Below are 24,484 nucleotides of genomic sequence, written 5' to 3' on the forward strand. Positions count from 1 at the left end.
GAGGTTCATAATATCAAATTAATTACCATGAATTGTAAAGACCTGCAGTATTTTTATAAAAGCAGTTTGTACCAATATTACCAGACCCCTCTTTTCAGAAAACTACATATACGATCGCCATTTGGACCGTATGACTTCAATCGAACAGTACAGTACTTCATTTTAAGTGCCAAGGCAATGATTTCAATCATTTCCCCATTTCAACAGTATCCAAGTTTTCTCATTTGTGAAATACTGGAAGATATGCATGGTAGAACATTTGAAATTTAGAATTCAAATTTCAAATGGTAGTGCAAGTTTACACCCCCAAAAATCAACTTTATACACCCTAAGCCAAAGGGCTATTATCGGAGTCAAGTTGGATGCAGCACAACTGCAAGTGAAAAAACAATGAAATCACAAAGAAATATTAAACTAAATGCAGAATAACCAAATAACATTTCAAATTATAACACAAAATAATCAGTAAAGCGGTACAAAACTTTAAAATTAATAGCTTAAGGAACTGCCCAAAGTAAATTAATTGATTATCTACATTCCAAGAAGCCATCTTCGACTGATTTGGCACATCAGCCATTTGTCTTGCCACTTGTCTGCTCCATGAGATCTCTTGCATCTTCGTCTTGCCCCATTTTCAAAAGCAGTTCTAAAATTGGTGCAGAGGCAGCAAAATCAGGTTTCACCCCTTCTTGCTTCATTCTGTTCAACACGCATATAGCCTGGTCCACTTTTCTCTTCTTAGCAAATGCTTTCAACAAGGAAGTGTAAGTTGAGAGATCTGACGCGACACGATTGAGATGCATGCTATCCAAGATTTTCATCACATCATTGATAGTGCCATAATTTGCGAAGCCGGTAAGTAAAATTTCATATGATCCTGCATCTGGTTTTATACCTCCCTTATACATCAAGTCAAGCAACTTTTGAGCTTCCTTGATTTGGCCTTGTTTGCACAAAGAATCCATCATTGATCTGTAAGTAACCTCATCCGGCAAAAAGCCTCGATCAATCATATCCTTGAAAACTCTAATCGACTCTTTCCAACAGCCTAGCTTAGAATATCCATGTATAACACTAGTATATGTGATAAGATCAGGTGTGACACCTTTAACAATCATATCATACAGTAGTTTCTCTGCCCTGTCAGGTTCCCCCCTCTTGCAAAGTGCATCCACAATTATATTGCAAGTCACTGTGTTAGGCAATATTCTCTTTGAAACCATCTCATTCAGCACCTTCTTTGCCTTTTCTATTTTGTCCAACTTGCAGAGCCCATCTATAAGAGTATTGTAGGTTTGAACATCAGGTTCCTTACCTCTGGAAATCATATAATGCAGCAACTCCTCCGCCTTTTCAGTATCCCTCTCCTTGCATAGTGCATTTATGATGGTATTATAAGTCACAATATTGAGATTAGGTCCTTTGGAAACCATGGACTGAAGCATTTCCACTGCCTTGTCCAATTGCCCTTTCTTGCACAACCCATCCACGAGAGTAGTATAGGTTACAACATTAGGTTGAAGTCCTCGAGAAACCATGTAGGACAGCAGTTCCTCTGCCTTCTTAGTATCTCCTTCCTTGCACAGACCATTAATCAGTGAGTTGTATATGACAACATCTGGTGCAGTACCCTCTGAAAGCATTTGCTCAAACAAACTAAATGCTTTACTAATTGCCCCTTCTTTACAAAGACCATCAATCAATGAGTTGTACGTGAATACATCTGGTGCAATACCCTTTGAGAGCATTCGGTCAAACAAACTAAATGCTTTACTCACTTCACCTTCTTTACAAAGGCCATCAATAACCGTGTTGAAGGAGATCACGTTAGGTGTGCAGCCAAGTTTAGGCATTTTATTAAACACCATGGCTGCGGCCTCACTAATCCTATTCTGAGAACAAAGGCCCTTGAGTAGTGGATTGAAGATGCTAGGTTCAGCTCTCTGCCCAACCTTAATAAACCGCCCCAAGAAAACCAAGCCTAGTCTCGGCCGATTCATTCGGATACAATAGGAAATCAATATACAGTAGGTGTAGATACTGGGCGAGGCTGTGACTATTTTAGGTTGGGTCAAGCGGTTAAAGAGTGAGAAAACAGTTGCATAATGGTTGTTTGAGTTCTTCATACGAGTTAAGGCTGTAAAGAGTTGATTAAAGGAAATGATGGACGGTGTCGGGCTCTTTGCGGCCAGCAAGCGATCAAAAAATTGAAGAGCATCTTTAATAATAAGGGTGCCCGAGCGACAGCGTTCTTTTACAAGTGATTCCAGCTGGCGGGTCCCCATGACCAAGTGTTGGAAGCCTCACAAAATGTGTTGAGTTGAGGCTGCTGGTAGCCTCACAAAATGCGGTGTCCCCCCTTGTTCAACTATAATAGTGTCCTAAAAATTCATCAATACATTCCCTACAAACATGAATGAAAGAATGGTGAATAGTTTTACATAATATGATTGAGGCAGTAGGTACCAGTATAGTATGTCCACCTTCGCTTAATAGTCAAACACGATTAGATGAAATTTTCCAAGTTGGTACAATTTCAATTTAAATCAGCTACCATGCTACTATGCTATGTGCTGCAGTTTAGATCAGCTACCATTCAATGTATTTGTTATTTGTACTAAGAAGGCTTTATTGAGGGTAGTGAAGGTCAAGTTGGGTTCTTCCAGAAGGGTTTTTTGGTCAATTTTAGTGGTTAAGTATTTCGTCAGTGGGCAAGTGACCTAAAGAATCCAGGAGCAACAAGAGACTCAAAACTTGAAAATTAATAAATCACAGTATCATACTAAATGTAGCAAAAGGCTAAATAGAGAAGCATGGTAGTGGTCCATACTCTTATACCAGTGATTACTGAGCTTGTAGTGGACTCAGACAAACTTCACCTTCATGAACCAGATTTTAGTAGTTACAAGTTGGTGCTATGTTGAAGATACTAGAAATAATTCCTACACCATACTAAAAACCAGCTTAATTTATGTCCCAACAAACTAATTACTCCTGTAGATAATTAAACGAAAGAAATCTAAAGATAAAAATTTACCTTACAAATTGGATCTGTGGCAGCAGATAGTGTTCATGCACAATGATGACCAGTACATGCCGGTACAAACTTGATCAGCTCAAAAGAACCTGATATTGGAGTCCTTGACTGCAACTGTTACTGTAACCTGCCCATACAGATATTATGCTTAAGAGAATACTTGATCCAATAATGAATTGCCTTTTCATGATTCAATATAATATTAAGTCACAATTATGCTTGTAACCTTCAAACTAAGTTTAGATGCTGTGAGGTAACATGCACTAATCCCAAGAACTATAAGAAACCTAATTACCTCATAAACTAGTAAATATTCAAATAAATTAGATGTATCTCTCAGAATGGTACTATTAGTATGTTCCCATTCTTTTTATTTTTGTATTCAATATTACTAAACTGGTAGTTAGTCCATAACCTAAACCACTATTTCCTTCCTAAATAATCCAGCTTCACTTATAGTTGACAAGGCAAAAGATGCCTTTTGCATGGGCTTTTGCTTCTTATTTTCCACAATTTATGCTCTAACTCAACTTTTTTAAAAGATACAAGACAAAGTTTCATACATACCAATTTATAGGGTTAACAAATGCAATTAATTATTTGTCCATTTGAGAAATGAAAGCTAATTTACTTCCCAATGGAAAGGTTGAAACAATTGAATCCATGTAGTGTCTCTTTGGTGCAATTTATCAAGCACCTTGTGCGCAGTCAGAGGACTCCTAAATTTTACAAGTGCAGTTCATTCAAGTGCAAGATGAGTGGTTACCTTAGAATTGCTTCTAGAAGATAGACGGTGCCAGGTTCAAAAATCAATGAGCGTCTTCAATAGTGAGGGTGCCCGACCAACAGCCTTCTTTCTTTTACAAGTGATTCATAAAACTGGTGCTTGGAGCGAGAATACTTGTCAGGAGCATTTTGAGAGAGAGTTGAGAGAGGAGGTGAGCTGAATGAGGATGAGGCGGCAGCGGATGGGGATTGGGGAAGAAGCACAGTGGTACTCTCGTAAAAAGAAAGAAGGGAAAGCCAATTTGGTCGGTGGGGACTGGGGAGCCAATTATGTAGACGATTATCGTTTTTCGCCAATTATGAAGAAGCTGATGCCAATTTGGTCAATATCGAATTCGTATCACACTCACCGACTCACCTAAGGGTAACACAATATTTCTGTTTGGATCTGAACCGTCCAATTAGAAGCCGCACGACTATTGAAGCATCCTGTGCGTTCTATCTAGGATTAGATTGACACAGATTTCTATGGACGGCCGTGTAAAGTGTAAACAGAAATATTTGGTTTCCTCAAGAGGATATAGATTCGTCAATATTTGGTTGCGTCCAGACTCTAGAGCTGCTTAAATATTTTTGTTCAATCAAGTAAAATAAATACAATTTCAACTTCGGACTTTATTTTAATATTTTGATTTATGGTGGATGAAGGAATAAAGTTATTTTATATTTTATTTTAAAACGATTGAATGAAGGAATACAATTTAGTAACACAGCTATAATTAGTAGGTTCAAATGTTGAATTTTTTTCACCGTTATTTTGTTTATATTAATAAAAAAAGACATTTAGATCTTTAATATATTTATTTATTGTTTTTATTTTCATTGAGTAAAACTATTACGAATTTAAAATTACGAAATTAATTTGTTGACATGAATTTACAATCTATCAAATATTTTAAACAACAAATTCAAACATTACAAATCAATATATCTCATGGTTATACATTTTATATGTTGAATTTATAAAAAAATTAATTTATTTTGAATGAAGTGAAATAGTACAACAAAACAAGATTAATCACATCAAAATGAAGTTTTAAATCTACAATATTTTAGCCGCTTGAAATAGAACATAAATTAAGTTTCTAATTAAGCTCGAATTTTACACCAATTTTACCTTTCAACCATGTCTATTTGTGGGCTTCTCATTTCTAATTTACTCACGAAACTAATTTTTCTAAACGAGCATGCATGGCTATTTTTCTGCAGTCACATCACAAAAAACACATATAGCTAGAGTGATTTCTTGCATGCTTATAGTTTACTTATTTTGTAAATAAATATCAAAATTAGACTTCTTTTTTTTCTGATAAGTCGCATAATATATTTCTCTTAAAGTCTAATAGAAATTCAGGCAATGTTAATTTTCTTGTTTTATAACTTTTTCATCATGATAAGATTTACACAAAGCTCAACCATGAAAGCTTAGTGATTTTTTTTAAAGAAATTTTGGATTTTTTTTATGGAAATTTGAGTTTTCATAAAAAAATATATATATATTTTTAAGTTCAATGGAAGTTTTAGCTTTTTTTGATCAGTTTGTATATTGAAAATGGATTTGAAAAGTAATGCATCATCTTAAAAATTAAAGATGAAATGTGTATTCCTCTCTATGGATTCTTTTGTACTTGTTGCACGGTATTATTCTTTTTGAGTTCATTGTGCACTTGCTTAATTACACAATTTAATATTAGTAAAATTTGAAAATATTTTTTTTTATAATAGTCAATTTTTTACTTGAGTGAGGCTATGGTACTTTGTAATGCATGGATCGTTCCGTGCGTTGGATTTATATCTCCGTCCAAATAGTCGATTCGAACTGCTTAATATTATTATCATATAAAAATATACTTGAAGACCAAATTTTATATTTTTTGTATTTTTTTACTATTTTTTTTGTAGGTAGAAAATCACTGCCTTTAGATGGTTCAGAATTTTTAGATCTAGAGATTTTCTAATTGTCACGAAAAATAGTAAAAAAAAAATTCAAAAAAATATAGACTTGGTCTCCAAGTATATTTTCATATGATAACAATGTTGAGCGGTTCAAATCGACTATTTAGATAATCTAATGTATGGAATAATCTGCTCATTACAAAGTACCATAGCCTCACTCATATTACTTTAGAACATTGTTAACGGATGATCTATTAACTATTCATTCCATAAAAAAGTATGGGTTATAAATTGCTATTTCAGCAGAAATTATTGAAAATGTTATCATTTTTTCTCATTCCAACTCAAGAATTAATTAACATATATTTTTTACAATATTGTTCCTTTGATGCGCTACTCGAAGAAATTATACTTGAAGAGTTGGTTCTTAATTGTGATTGGTGGTATATTCTTGGTATTAGTGTGTTGTTAGCGACATTATATTCTCTGTAAAATAAAAAACTTGATGCAAAACTTCATTAGACTTTAAATTTAGCACTTATTCAGCAAGATCAATTAACTCTATTTTATATTTTATTAGTTTGTTTTTATTGCATATCATCCTCTAGGAGTTTATACAACTAAGTAAATGGGTCAATTTTCATGGAAAATTTAGTTTTGGTCACTTGTGATATTAATTTAGGAAGTCATAGTTTTCACTATTTGCATTGAAATTAAGATTTTTTTTTTTTAAAACAATTTTGCAGGTATTTAAGATGAGGTGTCACTTAACGTGGTATAAACGGTTTAAAAGTTTTAATTTTAAAAATCATTTGATAACAATATGTTATTAAAAAAAATAATGCTGGGCCCTCCATAGAACGATTTAACAAGTTTCATTATTTTTTCTAAAAGTGTTTTTTTTTATTTATTATTTTTTTTTTTTGGCATAAAAGTCCGTAGGCAGAAACATTCACTATTAATCCTAAAAACATTTTGTAGAAATATTCCTTGTATCCTATATCAATACCAGAATCTCATTCTTTGAACATTGAATATGAGTATCCTATGTAGGACCACACTTGGATTCTTCCCTTGCCAAATTATCAGCCAATTCGTTGTGGCATCTTGGTACCTATCTGCAAATGAAGGATTTGTTTTTCTTAAACCTCTTCCAGACCTCAAACGTCTCAGCAAAAGCCCTCCACAAATTAGTGCATCTGACCTTTGTGTACCATGGCTTCACCATACCAGCAGAGCAGGTTCTTGCAAATTGGCATCCAAAGATGTGGTGTTGATAATCTTCTTGTTCCTCTACGCACACAGTTCATACCGGGAAGGCCCCGTGATCCATTGTCTTCAGTGGACCAGGTCTCTTGACTGTTGATCTTTGCTGCCCTTCTCCACTAGGATGATTGTTTGGTGGGACCCTCAATTCCTGACTAGTAGCCCTACCAAACCATATGGTGCTTTTCTCCAGCCCCACCCCATTGTCCCGATGCCTCAGAAAACAGTTGCAGGATCACAGTTCCTGCTTGTGCTTCCTGTACTGTCGCTGCGCAAAAAAAGCTTAATTGATATTAGTTCGAAGAATAGGACTGCCTCCTTTTACATCCACCGTCTAATAAAATCAATCACGCCAAATTTAACTGGAATTTTAAATCAGTGTACCATGAATTGCAAAGATATGTCTAGTTTTTTTACAAGAGCAGTTTATACCCATATTACCAAACCCCTCTCTTTTCATAAAACCATGATTGCTATTTAGACCATATTATTTCAATTGAACAATACAGTACAATACTTCATTTCAAGTCTTAAGGCAGAGGCAAAGTATGAAGGACAAAAACTAAATTTGGTTTCCAATGATGTTTCAATATTGTGAACAATCATTTCGCCAATTCATGAGTCTCCCAGTTTACTTTATAGGGCCTAAGCCAAAGGGCTATTAGTGGAGTCAAGTTGGATGCAGCACAACTACAAGTGAAAAAAACAATGAAATCACAAAGAAAAATAAAACTAAATGCAGAATAACCAAATAACATTACAAATTATAACAAAAATAATCAGCAAAGCAGTACAAAAACTTTTAAAAGTTAATAGCGCAAGGAGCTGTCCAAAGTAAATTAATTGATTATCTACATTCCAAGAAGCCATCTCCGACCCAATTTGGCACATCAGTCATTTGTCTTGCCACTTGTCAGCTCCATCAGATCCCTTGCATCTTCGTCTCGCCCCATTTTCAAAAGCATTTCTAAAATTGGTGCAGAGGCAGCGAAATCGGGTTTCACCCCTTCTTGCTTCATTCTGTTCAACACGGACATAGCCTGCTCCACTTTTCTCTTCTTAGCAAATGCTTTCAACAAGGAAGTGTAAGTCGAGAGATCTGACGAGACATGATTGAGTTGCATTCTATTCAAGATTTTCATCACATCATCAATAGTACCATAATTTGCAAAACCGGTAAGTAAAATTTCATACGATCCTGCATTTGGTTTTATACCTCCCTTATACATCAAGTCAAGCAACTTTTGAGCTTCCTTGATTTGGCCTTGTTTGCACAAAGAATTCATCATTGATCCATAAGTAACCTCATCCGGCAAAAAGCCTCGATCAATCATATCCTTGAAAACTCTAATCGACTCTTTCCAACAGCCTAGCTTAGAATATCCATGTATAACACTAGTATATGTGAAAAGATCAGGTGTGGCACCTTTATCAAGCATATCATACAATAGTTTCTCTGCCTTGTCAGTTTCTCCCCTCTTGCAATGTGTATCCACAATTATATTGCATGTCACGGTGTCAGGCGATATTCCCTTTGAAACCATCTCATTCAGCAACTCCTTTGCCTTTTCTAATTTTTCCAACTTGCAGAGCCCATCTATAAGAGTACTATAGGTATGAACATCAGGATTTGTATCTCTAGAAATCATATTATATAGCAACTCTTCTGCGTTTTCAGTTTCTCCCTCCTTGCAAAGTGCATCTATGATGGTAGTATAAGTCACAACATTGGGATTATGTCCTTTAGAAACCATGGACTGGAGCATTTCCACTGCCTTTCCCAATTGCCCTTTCTTGCACAACCCATCCACGAGAGTATTATAGGTCACAACATTAGATTTAATTCCTTGAGAAACCATGTAGGACAGTAGTTCCTCTGCCTTCTCAGTATCTCCTTCCTTGCACAGGCCATTAATCAGTGAGCTGTATGTGACTACATTTGGTGCAATACCCACTGAAAGCATTCGCTCAAACAAACTAAATGCTTTACTAATTGCGCCTTCTTTACAAAGACCATCAATCATTGAGCTGTACGTAAATGCATCTGGTGTAATACCCTTTGAGAGCATTCGGTCAAACAAACTAAATGCTTTACTCACTTCACCTTCTTTACAAAGGCCATCAAGAACAGTGTTGTAGGAGATCACGTCAGGTGTGCAGCCCAGCTTAGGCATTTTGTTCAACACAATGGTTATGGCCTCACTAATCCTATTCTCATAACAAAGGCCCTTAAGTAGTGGATTGAAGGTGTCAGGTTCAGCTCTCTGGCCACCCTTAATAAACCCCCCCAAGAAAACCAAGCCTAGTCTTGGCTGATTAATTCGGATACAGTAGCTGATCAATACACTATAGGTGCAAACATTGGGTGACGGTGAGACCCCTCTAGATTGGGTCCAGCGGTTAAAGAGTGAAAATACAGTTGCATAATGGTTGTTTGAGTTCTTCATACGAGTTATGGCTGTAAAGAGTTGGGTAAAAGAATAGATGGACGGTGCCGGGTTCTTAGCGGCCAGCAAGTGATCAAAAAATTGAAGAGCATCTTTAATAGTAAGAGTTCCTGACCGATAACGTTCTTTTACAAGTAATTCCAACTGGCGGGTCCCCATGGCAATGGAATGAAATGGTTACAACCCCCTTTGGAGATGGTTCACTAGAGGCTGTTGGTAGCCTTAGAAAATGGGCTGACCCCTCTTGTTCAACTATAATGGTGTACTAAAAATTCATCAATATATTCCCTACAAAAAAAATGAAAGAATGGTTAATAAATTTTGCATAACATGACAAAGGCTATAGGTAATAGAACAGTACTAGTTAGGCATCAGTCCAGTACGTGATATCCACCTTTGCTTAATAGTAATACACAATGCAAATAGTCAAACACAAACCAATTACTCCTGGAGATAATTACACAAAAGAAATCTAAAGATCAAAATTAACCTTACAAATTGGATCTGTGGCAGCAGATAGTGTGCATGCACAGTGAGAAACCCAGCACGAGCCGGTACTAAACATTGAAGTCCTTGATGGCAACTGGTACTATAACCTGTTCATAAATAAATTATGCTTAAAAGAATACTTGATACGATGTGAATAAACTTGTGATATAGCATAGTTAAGGGTTTGAGTTTTATTAACAGTAGGGTCCACTATGCAAAATGCATGGGGCTGAGACTAGAACTGTCTTGACTGCTGTACCTGGTATGGTAGTAGCCATTAGCTGACAGTTCCGTCTGTAAGCAGAGGGAACTACTTAGATATGGTAGTTGCTAAGACCTTGTACACTGTTTAGGCTTTTATTCTGGGAGCAGAGAGAACTACTTAGGATTTAACTGTTGTAAATACTGTTTTCTGGTAATACAATGGGCCTTAGTGCCTCTTTGGAAAGAAAAAAATTAAAAGAGGGAGAGAGAACTATCAGAACCTCATAAGCTAGTAAATATTCATATAAATTAGATGTATTCCTCAGAATGGTACTCTTAACGTGTTCACATTCTCTTATTTGTTGATTCAATGTTAATAAACTGGTTGTTCAAAACCGATACCGCTATTTCCTTCGTAAAGAATTCAGCTTCACATAAGGTCTTTCGCTTCTAATTGCCACAATTTAGATACACGACAAAGTTGCATACTAACTTATATATATGGTTAACAACTACAATTAATTGATAGGTTTTAAGTGTTACTTCACCATTTAGAAAATGGAAGCTAAATGATACCTCCCAATGGAAAGGCTCAAATAATTGAACCCATACTGTATTGTCTCTTTGGGACATTTTATCAAGCAACTTGTGTGCACGGTTAGAGGACTCCTAAATTGTACCAAATACAGGACCCAGAATCTATGAAGGTGGTAAATTTGTGGTCTAGATGCAAAGAACCTAAAGGAACTGGCACAGGAGGGGTTACCTTAGAATTGCTTCTAGAAAATGGACGGTGTCAGGTTCTTGTGGACATCAGACGGTTGAAAAATCAAACAGCGGCTTCAATAGTGAAGGTACCCGAATTCTTTTACAAGTGATTCCAGCTGCTTGGAGCAACAAAACTTCTCAGGAGCACTTTGACAAACAGTTGAAGTGCAAGAGAGACTTGATAGAGGAGGTGAACTGAGAGTAGAGAGGAGGCAGACAGGAGCTGAGAGGAGAGAATGAGGCGGCGATGGGGGAGAAGTACTTTGGTCAGATTTTAAAGCAACCCTTGCTTTAATCGGAAATGAAACAACAAGCTAAAAGCCCAATTGGGTCGGTAGAAGAAATCTTTTAATTTGATTGGCATTAACTTCAATTGGAGTCTCCGGGATTCTGAGAAAAGCCTTGGTCAATTTAATCGTTTTTCGTTTTTTTCATTTTTCTTTTTCTTTTTTGCTAATAATTATTGTAGTGGGTCGGATATTTGATTGTGATCATTTTTTAAAGAATTTTGTTCAATCAAGTTTTCTAATTATTTGACATAATAATTTTTTCAAGTTTTAACTGTTTTTCTTAATTCAATCTATCCTCTAAAATTATAAATTATGAATCTTACATGTATAGTCAAGTCTTGAATATTAAGAAAATAATAAAATAATTGACGGGCTTAAATGATCAGGAGTTCTGAAACTTGACTAAATATAATAAAAATCTTGACCGATATAATAAGCACCATAATCTAAGTTCGAACAATAATTAATTAATACTCCTAACAAAAGTTCTGTACTGCTCTATGTTGACATTGTTAATTCAATTACTAATTTGTTTTCTAGTGTTTTTTTTTTTCTACCTTACATCATTTTCTAATTGCTATTCAAATTTACAATTTTCTATTATCACCACAAAAAATAATTGAGATGAAAAAGAGACTTACATGGCATTGGTACACATATCCTGGTTCAGCCGATAGTGGCCTAAACTGTAGTACCAAAATCCTTGTTACAGTTCCAGGACCAGACCAGATCTTTACAACATTTTTCCAATCCCTCTCATGTCGTGCCACCTTGCGTTTTCCTCTTTGGCATCTCTGTCACCGGAGTCGAATACCACATGGATGAATTTTGTACTGTCAGAGAAGTAATTGAGAATACAAAACCTGTACCGACACCGGCTGACTGGCAGGTTGGGCCAGGCCTTGCCATTGACTATTATTGCCGTACAGAAGTACTCAGGTCGCCATTGCGGGTGGATGGAGGGGTTGCAACCAGTGTTCTTCATATATAACAAGCCGTTGGTACAGAAGTCCCGTTCAAAGAGTACCAGTTGCCGATCAAACAAAGGACCTGAAGGGAGAGCTAGAGAAGTCTCTTGAGGACTTGTGATGCGGTACGTATGTGCCAAATAGGCCAGCTAGGATATTGACACGTGTCAAACCCGTATAACGGTGTTACATATACTTGGTTCCGTAATGAATTGATTATATGAGATTTATTAACAAATTGACTTCAATCATTGCAGTGTGATAATCATTGCGAACCTAAATTTATTCACAAACCATTTATCATCCAACCAACTAACAACAAGAATACACAATTACTAGATTTATCGAGAAGAAGCTTCAACACATGCTTGTCTACTGCACGTTTACAATTAATCTGGACTTGACAAAAACCTAAAAGCAGACTTTCCCTTGGCAAGCCTGGTAAAAATTAAATCCCACACTACACGGTTTCTTTCAGACATTAATGAGGGATTTTCCCAAATTTCATCTTCATATCAATTAATGCTGCATATTAATCACAGAGGAACGTGCCTAACAGGTTTAGTAATTACATTGTAAAAATATCAAAAGGGAAATAGGGAATTGGTGTCCATCTCCATTTATTTGTTTGTCAATTAATTTTATTTTCTTTTATTATTTACTACGATACAGTTCTGATGAAGAAAAGGTGTTACCTGTATTTTCTTTTATTATTTCCACACGAAGGAATGCACGATCAGTTTTAAACGGCACATGCTAGTAAAGCACTTGAACCTGCACACTAATAATCCATCATTACTTACAAGTAAGAGAAATACTTGTCGAACATTGAACTGATTTAAAACAATATATATTTATTAACAAATTCAACCATTAGTTACCTTCGATATAAATCTACTTGGTAAAATTCAAATCCCACACAACAACACTTCAAACAAGTCTTGAGCACAGTCAGGGGATTTCCCAAAATTCATATTCACATCAATTGATGTGGCACTTAATACAGAGGAACGTGCCTCCAAGTCCTTGGGAACCACTTATTAATTTCAAGCTGAACTCCAGCTTGGCAACCCCGTTAAGATATTAATCACAGTCAAGATTAGTGAGGCTGACCTAACCTGCATATGCACTAACAGTTACTAGCAAGTTCACAGCATAAACAATAAAAGGACAAAATTTTAATTTGGTTTCAACTTTATGGACAACCCTTTCCCCATTTCTCAAGGTTCCCAATTCTCTCAAATAAATCTTGTAAATTTTGCCAATTGAGGAAGTTTTGCATGGTTCAGCATTTGGAATTCATAATTCAATTGTCAATGCAAGCACTCACAAAAACAACTTTATATGAAAGGCTAAAGGTCTAGTGAGTAATTGCCAGGTACTACAACTTATATACCTAGTAAGCACTGAATCAGCATCAACAAGTCAGATGCATGTAAAAAGTCAATAAAATCACAAAGAAAAATAGAATACAAAATGCAAATTAAAAAAATAAAACATTACAAATAAAGAAAGAACAGTGAAAAAGAACAAAGAAAATATCCAGAATAAGAGAACTATTGAGAACAGCAGTAATACTTCATTTAATAGAGCAACAAACCGCCCAAAATTACATAAATTGATTATCTACATTCAAATAAGCTATCTTCATTCTCATTCAGCACTTCAATCATTAGTTTAACCACCTGTCTGGTCCATGACAACTTTTGCATCTTCATCTCGCCCCATTTTCAAAAGCAGTTCTAAAATTGGTGCAGAAGCAGCCAAATCGGGTTTCACCCCTTCTTGCTTCATTCTGTTCAACACGGACATAGCCTGATCTACTTTTCTGTTCTTTGCATATGCTTTCAGCACGGAAGTGTAAGTAGAGAGATCTGGTGCTACATGATTGAGTTGCATTCGATCTAAGATTTTCATCATATCATCGATAGTGCCATAATTTGCATAGCCGATAAGTAAAATTCTATATGATACAACATCTGGTTTTATACCTCCCCTTACCATTAAATCAAGCAACTTTTCAGCTTCCTTGCTTTGGCCTTGTTTGCACAAAGAATCCATCATTGATCCATAAGTAACCTCATTCGGCAAAAAGCCTCGATCAATCATATCCTTGAAAACCCTAATCGACTCTTTCCAACAGCCTAGCTTAGAATATCCGTTTATAACACTAGTATATGTGATAAGATTAGGTGTGGCACCTTGATCAATCATATCATATAGTAGTTTCTCTGCCCTGTCAGGTTCCCCCTTCTTACAAAGTGCATCCACAATTGTATTGCAAGTCACGGTGTTAGGCAATATTCCCTTTGAAACCATCTCATTCAACAACTTCTTTGCCTTATCTAATTCGTCCAACTTGCAGAGCCCATCTATAAGAGTATTATAGGTACGAACATTAGGATTTGTACCTCTAGAAATCATATTACATAGCAACTCTTCTGCGTTTTCAGTTTTCCCCTCCTTGCAAAGTGCATCTATGATGGTATTATAAGTCACAACATCGGGATCATGTCCTTTAGAAACCATGGACTGGAGCATTTCCGCTGCCTTGCCCAATTGCCCTTTTTTGCACAACCCATCCACGAGAGTATTATAGGTCACAACATTAGATTTAATTCCTTGAGAAACCATGTAGAACAGTAGTTCCTCTGCCTTCTCAGTATCTCCTTCCTTGCACAGGCCATTAATCAGTGAGCTGTATGTGATTACATTTGGCACAATACCCTCCAAAAGCATTCGTTCAAACAAACTAAATGCTTTACTAATTGCCCCGTTTTTACAAAGACCATCAATCAGTGAGCTGTACGTGAATACATCTGGGGCAATACCCTTTGAGAGCATTCGGTCAAACAAACTAAATGCTTTACTCACTTCACCTTCTTTACAAAGACCATCAATAACAGTGCTGTAGGAGATCACATTAGGTGCGCAACCCAGCTTTGGCATTTGGTAGAGCAACATGGCTACGGCCTCACTGCTCTTATTCTCATAACAGAGACCCTTGAGTAGCGAAGTGAAGATAAAAGCATCAGCTCTCTGGCCCTCTCTAATGAACCGTCCAAAGAAAACCAAGCCTAGTCTCGGCTGATTAATTAGAATACAGTAGCTGATCAAGACACTATAGGTGCAAACATTGGGAGATGGTGAGACCCCTCTTGACTGGGTCCAGCGGTTAAAAAGTGAAAAGACAGTTACATAATGGTTGTTTGAGTTCTTCATACGAGTTAAGGCTGTAAAGAGTTGGGTAAAAGAATAGATGGACGGTGCCGGGTTCTTAGCAGCCAGCAAGAGATCAAAAAGGTGAAGAGCATCATTAATAGTAAGAGTGCCCGACCGATAACGTTCTTTTACAAGTAATTCCAGCTGGCGGGTCCCCATGGCCATGGGATGAAGTGGTTACAATGGACAGGTACACTTGTAAGTTTAGGGGCAACTTCAACACTGCTTCTAGAATATGTATAAATACACCTGTTTGTTTAACTTGGGTGGACAGAAATGTAGAGAGGTTAGCTGCAAGGGCCTTATCTACAAAACAAAAAAAATGAAAGAATGGTGAGTATATTTTGCATAAAATGCTAAAGTATTGCAGGTCAGTACAATAGGTACCCCACTAAGTACTGTTAGGTTATGCCCTTTTGTGTTAGGAGGTGTTATAAAGGGCAGGAAAGTTCAAGTCGTACTCTGCCAGAAGGGCTTTTTGGTCTTTTTTTTTTTGCTAGGGACTTGGTGAATAAGCAAAGTGTTCTAAAGAATCAAGAAACAACAAATGACTAAAAGCTTGAAAACAATAAATTAATTGTTTTCTAATCAGTTAATTCTCTTATACAAATTCACAAGCCTGTAGCCTATAGTACCCAAATTGACATTTGTAGCAGCTTCGCAATTAATTGTTAAACTGCAGTTGTTTCCTTTTCAGTGGCAAGTTGCAGGCTTTCGGTAATACCATTGCAAAATTGGTCAGAATTTATCAGACCAGACTAAGCAAATAAATTCAATGCCTTGACACTTTTAAGAGCTGATTTCAAACCCAATTTAATGATTTACGGTCAGTTATAGGGTTCCAGTCAAAACCCAAAATAGAGAAAAAGGACTTATACCAGTATGAAGGTAATCGATCAAAGGAAGGTCTCGATCTAACGCCTCTTCCTCATCCCGGAGACTGCAACATTCAACATTCAATTTAGTTTTGCTTTCGCGACAAAAAGTTTAAGAAAAATAGAGACAGAACAGTTTACCTAAAGAGATGAGGCGACGCGACAGAGGAGAGGCGGCACACGGGAGAGTTGAGTAGAAAGAGGTGGCGAAGAGGGAGGTAGTCAGGTAGGGTAAGTAGAATAGAGAGAGGCGGCGAAGAGGGAGTAGAGACTGTAGAGTTGGAGCGGGAGGTGTGTGTGAGAGTAAGAGAGGGATGACACATGACAGAGATCAATCCGTCTGGGTCTGGGCTATACAAACGGGTTAGAGTTTCAGCTGATAAACGGGCCGTCTCAAATCCTCAAAATTCAGCCCGTTTAAGAAAATAAAAATTCTGAAACTTGAGTATTACAAATATAGCTACACAAATAATACATATAATACTTGTACGCATCTCACCGTAATCCTTATAACATGCAAGTTAATGCGAAATTGCATCACTTTTTATTGCCTAATAATCAATTGCAAAATCAATTGTAGTTAATTAAAATTGTGAGATTGCCATTTACCAATAAGATAATAAGAATATCAAACCAAAAGTGTATTAATTCAATGCTCCTCTGAGTACTATACATCTCAAATTACACCATGAAGGAAGTTTGTGCTCAAACTTCCTCCATGCTGCATTAGAGACTTCTTTCACCGATTTGTGCAAAGTTGCCTCCATTGTTTGCTCCAGCTTGACTATTCTATTCTATGACCCATTTTCGTCTCAACCCATTGCCAAACTCTCTGTGCATACAACATGTAAACATTAGATAGATTGCTGATTCTGTGGTTGATGTCTGACACATGACACAACTAATCGTGCATTCAATCTTTCTTTTTACCAAAACATCTTGGTTTTACCATTTTATCATGATATTATTTTATTAAATATTAAATTAAATAGTTCATTCGTTGGAATTCCTATAGCGTTTTATGCATACTCATACCGTTTCTAATTTTCCTTTTTGGATTATTTTTAGGGTTTTTCTTCCATGTTGAGATACAATTTAGGACGAAAATATTACTTTGTCATGTAGCGTTGTTTCCTCGTGTTCCCTGGTCTTTCTTTAACTTTTCTTCACAATTTTAGTTTGTGAAATAATAAAAAATGAGTTGAACTATTCGACCACGTCCTCTCCCAATTTTTTTTAAGCGCCTAAATAACTTTTTCATCTAAAATGTATTTTTGAATTGCCTAAAATTGTGCGAAGCTAATTTTGAAAGCAAAGAAATATTTGAGTTCCTGCCATAAGCAAGACTTTACATAAGAATATTATAGTTGGATCAATTTGACTGTTTGAAGAGGTAGTTCATAAATTGACTGTTTGGATCAATTTTCTAAGAAAATTACGCTGATTTATTTAGAAAAAACCAGTGTAAAATTCATAAAGACCAAGTCCTCCAAAGAAAATAACCTAGCTCTCCAAAGCAAATCGAATCAGCGTTTGCCACGGGCTTCCCCTAAAAAAAAATAAAATAAGACAAAAATCAGCGTTTACCAGAATATGACAATGTCATAATTTATAAAGACTTCGAATTGTAAACACAACATTTGTAATTACTAGCAATGACAACCAACCAAATTTACATACCAAAGCAATAGTAAACAACAAATACTAGCTGGTTCATTCCAAGCATAATCAAGTAAATAGAAAGCACACATTAAAACAATAAATAACTTAATTAGCAAACATATTCATTCCAAGGATGCAAAAGTTACAAAAAACATATTTTAATTTAAAAGGCTAACAAAATTTTAAACAACAAAAGGTAACAACTACAGTACTAATTCCCAGCAGAACAAATAAAATTGGACAGATATTTCACAAAGTCTCATTTCTACTACAACTTGTAATAAAACGCCTCTGCAGTACATACTAAGACATCCAGTGGCATTGATGATACAACACATCATATTGACCGGCATTTGCTTAGTTGGCAAATACCAACGTTTAATTGGAGCCCTCTTTATTATGTAAACTTGTAGGGGATCGCACCCAATGAACCCAATTTATAGAATATAAAATATAAGTTGGGGAGGATGATTTCAAAGAGAATTAAAATAATGGCTCAGCTATCATTTCAAAGAGAATTACAAGCCCTTCAGTTAAATAGAGTAATGAAATGCCCAAAGTACATAAAATGATTACCTAGTTTAAAAAAAGCAATCTTCAACCAAACTCAGCACTTTAATCATTTGTCTTACTAATTGTCTGCTCCATGAGATTTCTTGCATCATCATCTCGTCCCATTTTCAAAAGCAGTTCTAATATTGATGCAGAGGCAGCTATATCGGGTTTCACTCCTTCTTGCTTCATTCTGTTCAACACACACATAGCCTGATCTACTTTTCTGTTCTTTGCATATGCTTTCAGCAAGGAAGTGTAAGTCAAGAGATCTGGCGCTACATGATTGAGCTGCATTCTATCTAAGATTTTCATCACATCATCGATAGTGCCACAATTTGCATAGCCGGTAAGTAAAATTCCATATGATACAGTATCTGGTTTTATCCCTCCCTTATACATCAAGTCGAGCAATTTTTGAGCTTCCTTGATTTGGCCTTGTTTGCACAAAGAATCCATCATTGATCCATAAGTAACCTCATCCGGCAAAAAGCCTCGATCAATCATATCCTTGAAAACTCTAATCGACTCTTTCCAACAGCCTAGCTTAGAATATCCATGTATAACACTAGTATATGTGAAAAGATCAGGTGTGGCACCTTTATCAAGCATATCATACAATATTTTCTCTGCCCTGTCAGGTTCCCCCCTCTTGCAAACTGCATCCACAATTATATTGCATGTCACAGTGTCAGGCGATATTCCCTTTGAAACCATCTCATGCAGCAACTTCTTTGCCTTTTCTAATTTGCCCAACTTGCAGAGCCCATCTATCAGAGTACTATAGGTTCGAACATTAGGATCTGTACCTCTAGAAATCATATTACATAGCAACTCTTCTGCGTTTTCAGTTTCTCCCTGCTTGCATAGAGCATCTATGATGCTATTATAAGTCACAACATCGGGATCATGTCCTTTAGAAACCATGGACTGGAGCATTTCCACTGCCTTGCCCAATTGCCCTTTCTTGCACAACCCATCCACGAGAGTATTATAGGTCACAACATTAGGTTTAAGTCCTTTAGAAACCATGTAGGACAACAATTCCTCTGCCTTCTCAGTATCTCCTTCCTTGCACAGGCCATTAATCAGTGAACTGTATGTGATTACATTTGGCACAATACCCTCTGAAAGCATTCGCTCAAACAAACTAAATGCTTTACTAATTGCGCCTTCTTTACAAAGGCCGTCAATCAGTGAGCTGTACGTGAATACATCTGGTGCAATACCCTTTGAGAGCATTCGGTCAAACAAACTAAATGCTTTACTCACTTCACCTTCTTTACAAAGACCATCAATAACAGTGCTGTAGGAGATCACATCAGGTGTGCAACCCAGCTTTGGCATTTTATTGAAAGCCATGGCTACAGCCTCACTAATCCTATTATGAGAACAAAGGCCCTTAAGTAGTGGATTGAAGATGCTAGGTTCAGCTCTCTGCCCGCCCTTAATAAACCGCCCCAAGAAAACCAAGCCTATTCTCGGCCGATTCATTCGGATACAGTAGGAAATCAAGATACAATAGGTGTAGATATTGGGTGAGGCAGAGACCCTTCTAGGTTGGGTCAAGCGGTTAAAGAGGGCAAAGACAGTTGCATAATGGTTGTCCGAGTTCTTCATACGAGTTAAGGCTGTAAAGAGTTGATTAAAGGAATAGATTGATGGTGCCGGGTTCTTAGCGGCCAGCAAGTGATCAAAAAATTGAAGAGCATCTTTAATAGTAAGGGTACCCGAGCGACAATGTTCTTTTAGAGCTAGTTCCAATTGGTGGATCACCATGGTCGTGTGTTTCAATTGGTCAAAACTCCACTTGTAGATGATGATTCACTTGAGGCTGTTGGTAGCCTCAGAAAATAAATGGGGTCCTAAAAATTAATCAATACATTCCCTACAAAACACAAATGAAAGAACAGTGAATATAATTTTGCATAACATGGCTGAGGTAATAGAAATCAGAACAATACTAGTTAGGCATCAGTCCAGTACGTGATGTGCATCTTTGTTTAATAGTGATGTACAATGCAAATAGTCAAACACGAATAGAAGAAGTTTTTCAGGTTGGTACAATTTCAATCAGATCAGCTACCATTACTGCTGGGTACTACCAGATGCCTTTTTTTTGTGTTATACAGTGTCATAATCATTCGTTGTATTTTTTATCCATACTAAGATGGGCTTGGTTGAGGGAAGTGAAGGTCAAGTTGGGCTCTTCCCGAAGGGTATTTTGATCATTTTTTCTGGTTAGGGATTTTGTCTGTGATAAGGCAAGGAATGAAGAAGCAACAAGAGACTCAAAACTTGAAAAATAATAAATCATAGTATCAGACTAAATGTAGCTAAAGGCTAAATAGAGAACTCCCTATTAACTTAATTATTGTTGCAGCTCGATACTCTTATAGCAGTAATTACTGAGCTTGCAGTGGTCCAAATCAGACAAATTTTGACTTCGTGAACCAGATTTTAGTAATTACTTGGATCTTTTTGTGTTTGCCTCTCACAAATTAGGAAAAAAGAATCCTAATACCATCATAATTTATGTCCCAACAAACTAATTACTCCTCATGGAGATAATTAAACGAAAGAAAACTAAAGATCAAAATTAACCTTACAAATTGGATATGTGGCAGCAGATAGTGTGCATGCACAGTGATAACCAGCACATGTCGGTACCAAACTTGATCAGCTCAATTGCAAAATAACCTGAGATTGGAATCCTTGATTGGAAACTGGTACTGTATCCTGCTCGTAAAGAAATTTTTCTTTAGAGAATACTTTATCAAATAATGAATTGCCTTTACATGATTTAATTTATTATTATGTCATTATTATGCTTGTAAACTTCAAACTAAGTTTAGATGCTGTGAGGTAACATGCACTAATCCTAAGAACTATCAGAACCCTAATTACCTCATAAACTAGTAAATATTCAAATAAATTAGATGTATCCTTCAAAATGGTACTCTTAGTGTGTTCTTATTCTTTTATTTTTTTGTATTCAATATTACTAAACTGGTCATTGGTTCATAACCTAAACCACTATTTTCCTTCCTAAATAATCGAGCTTCACTTATAGTTGACAAGGCAAAAGATGCCTTTTGCATGAGCTTTTGCTTCTTAGTTTCAACAATTTAGGCTCTAACTCAACTTTCTAAAAAAGATACAAGAGAAAGTTTCATAATTACCAATTTATAGGGTTAACAACTGCAATTAATTAGTTTTATGTGTTTTTCTCCATTTGGGAAATGAAAACTAAACTACTTCCCAATGGAAAGGTTCAAACAATTGAATTCATGTACTCTCTTTGGGACAATTTATCAAGCACCTCCTCGTGCACAGTGAGAGGACTCCTAAATTTTACAAATGCAGTACCAAATACGGGACCAAGAATTTGAGGGGGAAAAAACACCATAATCAATCAAGGTGCTAAATTACTGGCCTAAAGGAAGTGGCAGAGGTGTTACCATGGTTAAAGAGAGACTAGTATGTCTTCTTCATTCTTGCATTTCAGAGAATATGGTTTAAAGAGAGACTTGAAAACGTGTACAAATCGTAGCAATCAAAATATGCTGCTGGAAGCTAGAATATATCTCAGGAACATTTTCACAAACACTTGACATGCAAGAGAGTTCTATTATACCACTTCAAAGAAGGAAGAGAGGGTAGGTGGGGATTGGGGTAAGAGAGGAATTTGTAGCTCAGAATGGTATTCCTAGTGTGCATAAGATGACTAAATTGGTTGGTGGCTCATATAGTTGACTACATTGCAATGCACCCCAAGGATTAATCAGGTGTTTGTACAAGTATACAATGGCCAATTTTCACAATAACCCAACTTTTTAATAAAATAAATAGTGGATGGTGATGCTTAACTTAATTTATTACCAGATTTATAGGGGTCATAACTGTAATCAATTGGTTATATGCCGTGTGGGTGCTAGGGTACTTCCCATCCCATGAAAAGACTTGACATATTGAATTCAAGAGTGCAACGTCTGAGGACATTTTGCCAAGCAACTTGCATGCATAGTCACCACGGTCTACAAAGGTGCTAAATTTCAGGTCTAAATGTAAAGCACCTAAAGAATCACTTACCACAGTTAGGGAGAGCCTAGTCTGTCTTGATTCATTTGGAAGAGCAACAAGTATAACACGTGGTGCTTGGAGCGACAATACTTCTAAGGAGCATTTTGACAAACATTTGGAGTGCAAGAGAGTTTTGAGAGAGGGGGTAAGATGACAGCAGAGGAAAACAAGAGTTGCGGTGGGGTGCTGGGAGCCTGGGAGTAATTTTAGTTCAGTGGGGGAAGAAGTTAGAAGTAGAGTGGTAGTTTCGTCCGATTTGAAAACAGCTCTTCCTTTGATCGGAATGAAGCACACATGTATCCCTAAAGTAACTCAATTTTTGGATTTGGATCCGGACTGTTCGATCTTCTCTGGCACGAATATTAATGGAACCCCGTGCATTCCAATTCGGTCCGACCTGCACTCCAATTTTGGGTTACTTCAGGATCCGGTCCCGACAATTTGGCGTTTTGCTTTGACTTAATTCGAAAATTTGGTTGCGTCCAGTTCTTTCAATTTTTTGTTCAATCATTTTCTATCTATTTCTAAAATTATTTTTTATTCAACTTGACCCTATGAAATTATTCACTAAGACTTAATTTTTTTTAAATCTTACATTATTAGTTAAAGTTCTAAACCAGACTTTATTTTTATTTTATATTTGTAATTACGATGGATGATGAAACGAAGTTGATTTACGACATGTACTAACAAGTCTGAATGCTGATTTTTTTTTTGTGTCACCACCCTTTTGTTCCCCTTTATCAATAACTATTTCAATCATTAATCAAATAATTATTAGTAGCCCTGGCACTTCTGGTGTTCTCATCAATAAATTTTGAAAATTTGACCTCCATCTTTTTTTGAAAAAAAAAAAAAAAAAAACTATTAACAGAAGCATGAAGAAATTTACACAAAGTTTAAATCTAACACCTTAGTGAATTCCTCTTTCTATTTGAAAGAAAAATTGGGTTTTGATGAAAATTTGAGTTTTGATAAAATTTTCATTAAGTCGGTCTCCCCGTTTTGCTGCGACACTTCAAACTTGCTTCTTTATTTTGTATAATTGCATGTTAGTTAGTGAAAATCCATATTGTGTTCAAACATTGTAAGTGACATTTCGAAGAGAAACATCAAGTTTAATTATTGTTAGCAAACGCATTCATGTGTCGCAGATTCGAAATCCGAATAAGAAAATCTCTCGTGGTAATAAATATATGGTTGTGTGGCTTGATCTTTACTAAAAAAGAAACATATTCATGCATCTATTTGTAACAAACGAAATAAGGCTGTGTTAACATGATGCACATGTTTGCAATGCATATCGGCTTCAACCATGCTATTTTGTCTTATGATATATCAAAGGTCGATGGATTCTTTGAACCGTACACTTTAGTTGTAATGTGATTTAAATTCGTATAGATACTGTACTTCAGTTAATTGAAATGAAAAACTATTCTCCGTCCAACAAAATTAAATTCAATGGTTTTTAAAATAAACATTTAATTCTAGGCTTAATTTATACTTAAAAGGCCCAAAAAAACCTTTGAAAAGAAAATTGCTCCCAGCCCAAGTAACCAACCCAATTCAATTAGATGGAAACAAGGGAACCGCATAGCTTCTCTACTGGAAGTCTGGAACCCCACTCTCTCAACTCTCTCTTGCACTTCAACTGATTGTCGCTTGGAAGTTGGAACAAGTACCCCTCTCTCTTTTCATTTTAACGCTGCCAAATCCCCCCAATACTTCATTGGAGCTCCTACTACACCATCGCTGCCTCCTCACAACTCTCTTCCCCCCAATCCTCAGCTCCCCTCTCATCCTTTTTCAATGTGGTGTAATACAATTCTCTTGCACATCAACTGTTTGTGAAAATGCCCCTGAGAGATATTCTTGCTTCAAGCAACAGATTTTGACGGCTAAGCTTTATACATGTTTCTAAACCAGCTCTCAACCTTTT

General features: G+C 36.3%; 3 protein-coding genes across 5 annotated transcripts in view; all 3 read right to left on the reverse strand.

The window, feature by feature from the left end:
• The window catches only part of LOC144556837 (uncharacterized), a 75,698-nt gene extending 71,628 nt beyond the window's left edge, over positions 1 to 4,070 (reverse strand). For 2 of the 3 annotated variants that reach the window (XM_078305309.1, XM_078305308.1), the window contains exon 1: positions 3,804 to 4,070. The gene's annotated coding sequence lies outside the window, so the exon portion shown is untranslated. Of the gene's footprint in view, positions 1 to 2,369; positions 2,405 to 3,037; positions 3,165 to 3,803 lie in introns of all 3 variants that reach the window. The other variant, XM_078305307.1, reaches the window with a different exon arrangement.
• LOC144556582 (uncharacterized) lies at positions 435 to 21,795 on the reverse strand. The gene is made up of 6 exons (XM_078304968.1): positions 21,072 to 21,795; positions 7,877 to 9,720; positions 7,621 to 7,675; positions 3,127 to 3,164; positions 2,400 to 2,404; positions 435 to 2,302 (listed from the first exon to the last, which is right to left on the reverse strand). Exons 2-6 carry the CDS (start codon positions 9,589 to 9,591, stop codon positions 570 to 572), a joined length of 3,546 nt encoding a protein of 1,181 aa, XP_078161094.1. The 5' UTR covers positions 9,592 to 9,720; positions 21,072 to 21,795; the 3' UTR covers positions 435 to 569.
• On the reverse strand, positions 13,622 to 21,189 carry LOC144557069 (uncharacterized). Its single transcript, XM_078305621.1, has 4 exons — positions 21,067 to 21,189; positions 18,528 to 20,350; positions 15,623 to 15,679; positions 13,622 to 15,552 (listed from the first exon to the last, which is right to left on the reverse strand). Exons 2-4 carry the CDS (start codon positions 20,239 to 20,241, stop codon positions 13,829 to 13,831), a joined length of 3,495 nt encoding a protein of 1,164 aa, XP_078161747.1. The 5' UTR covers positions 20,242 to 20,350; positions 21,067 to 21,189; the 3' UTR covers positions 13,622 to 13,828.
• Positions 21,796 to 24,484: the final 2,689 nt, after the last annotated feature.

This window comes from Carex rostrata, chromosome 7 (assembly GCF_964058835.1).
Source record: "Carex rostrata chromosome 7, lpCarRost1.2, whole genome shotgun sequence".
Classification (NCBI taxonomy): Eukaryota; Viridiplantae; Streptophyta; class Magnoliopsida; order Poales; family Cyperaceae; genus Carex; species Carex rostrata.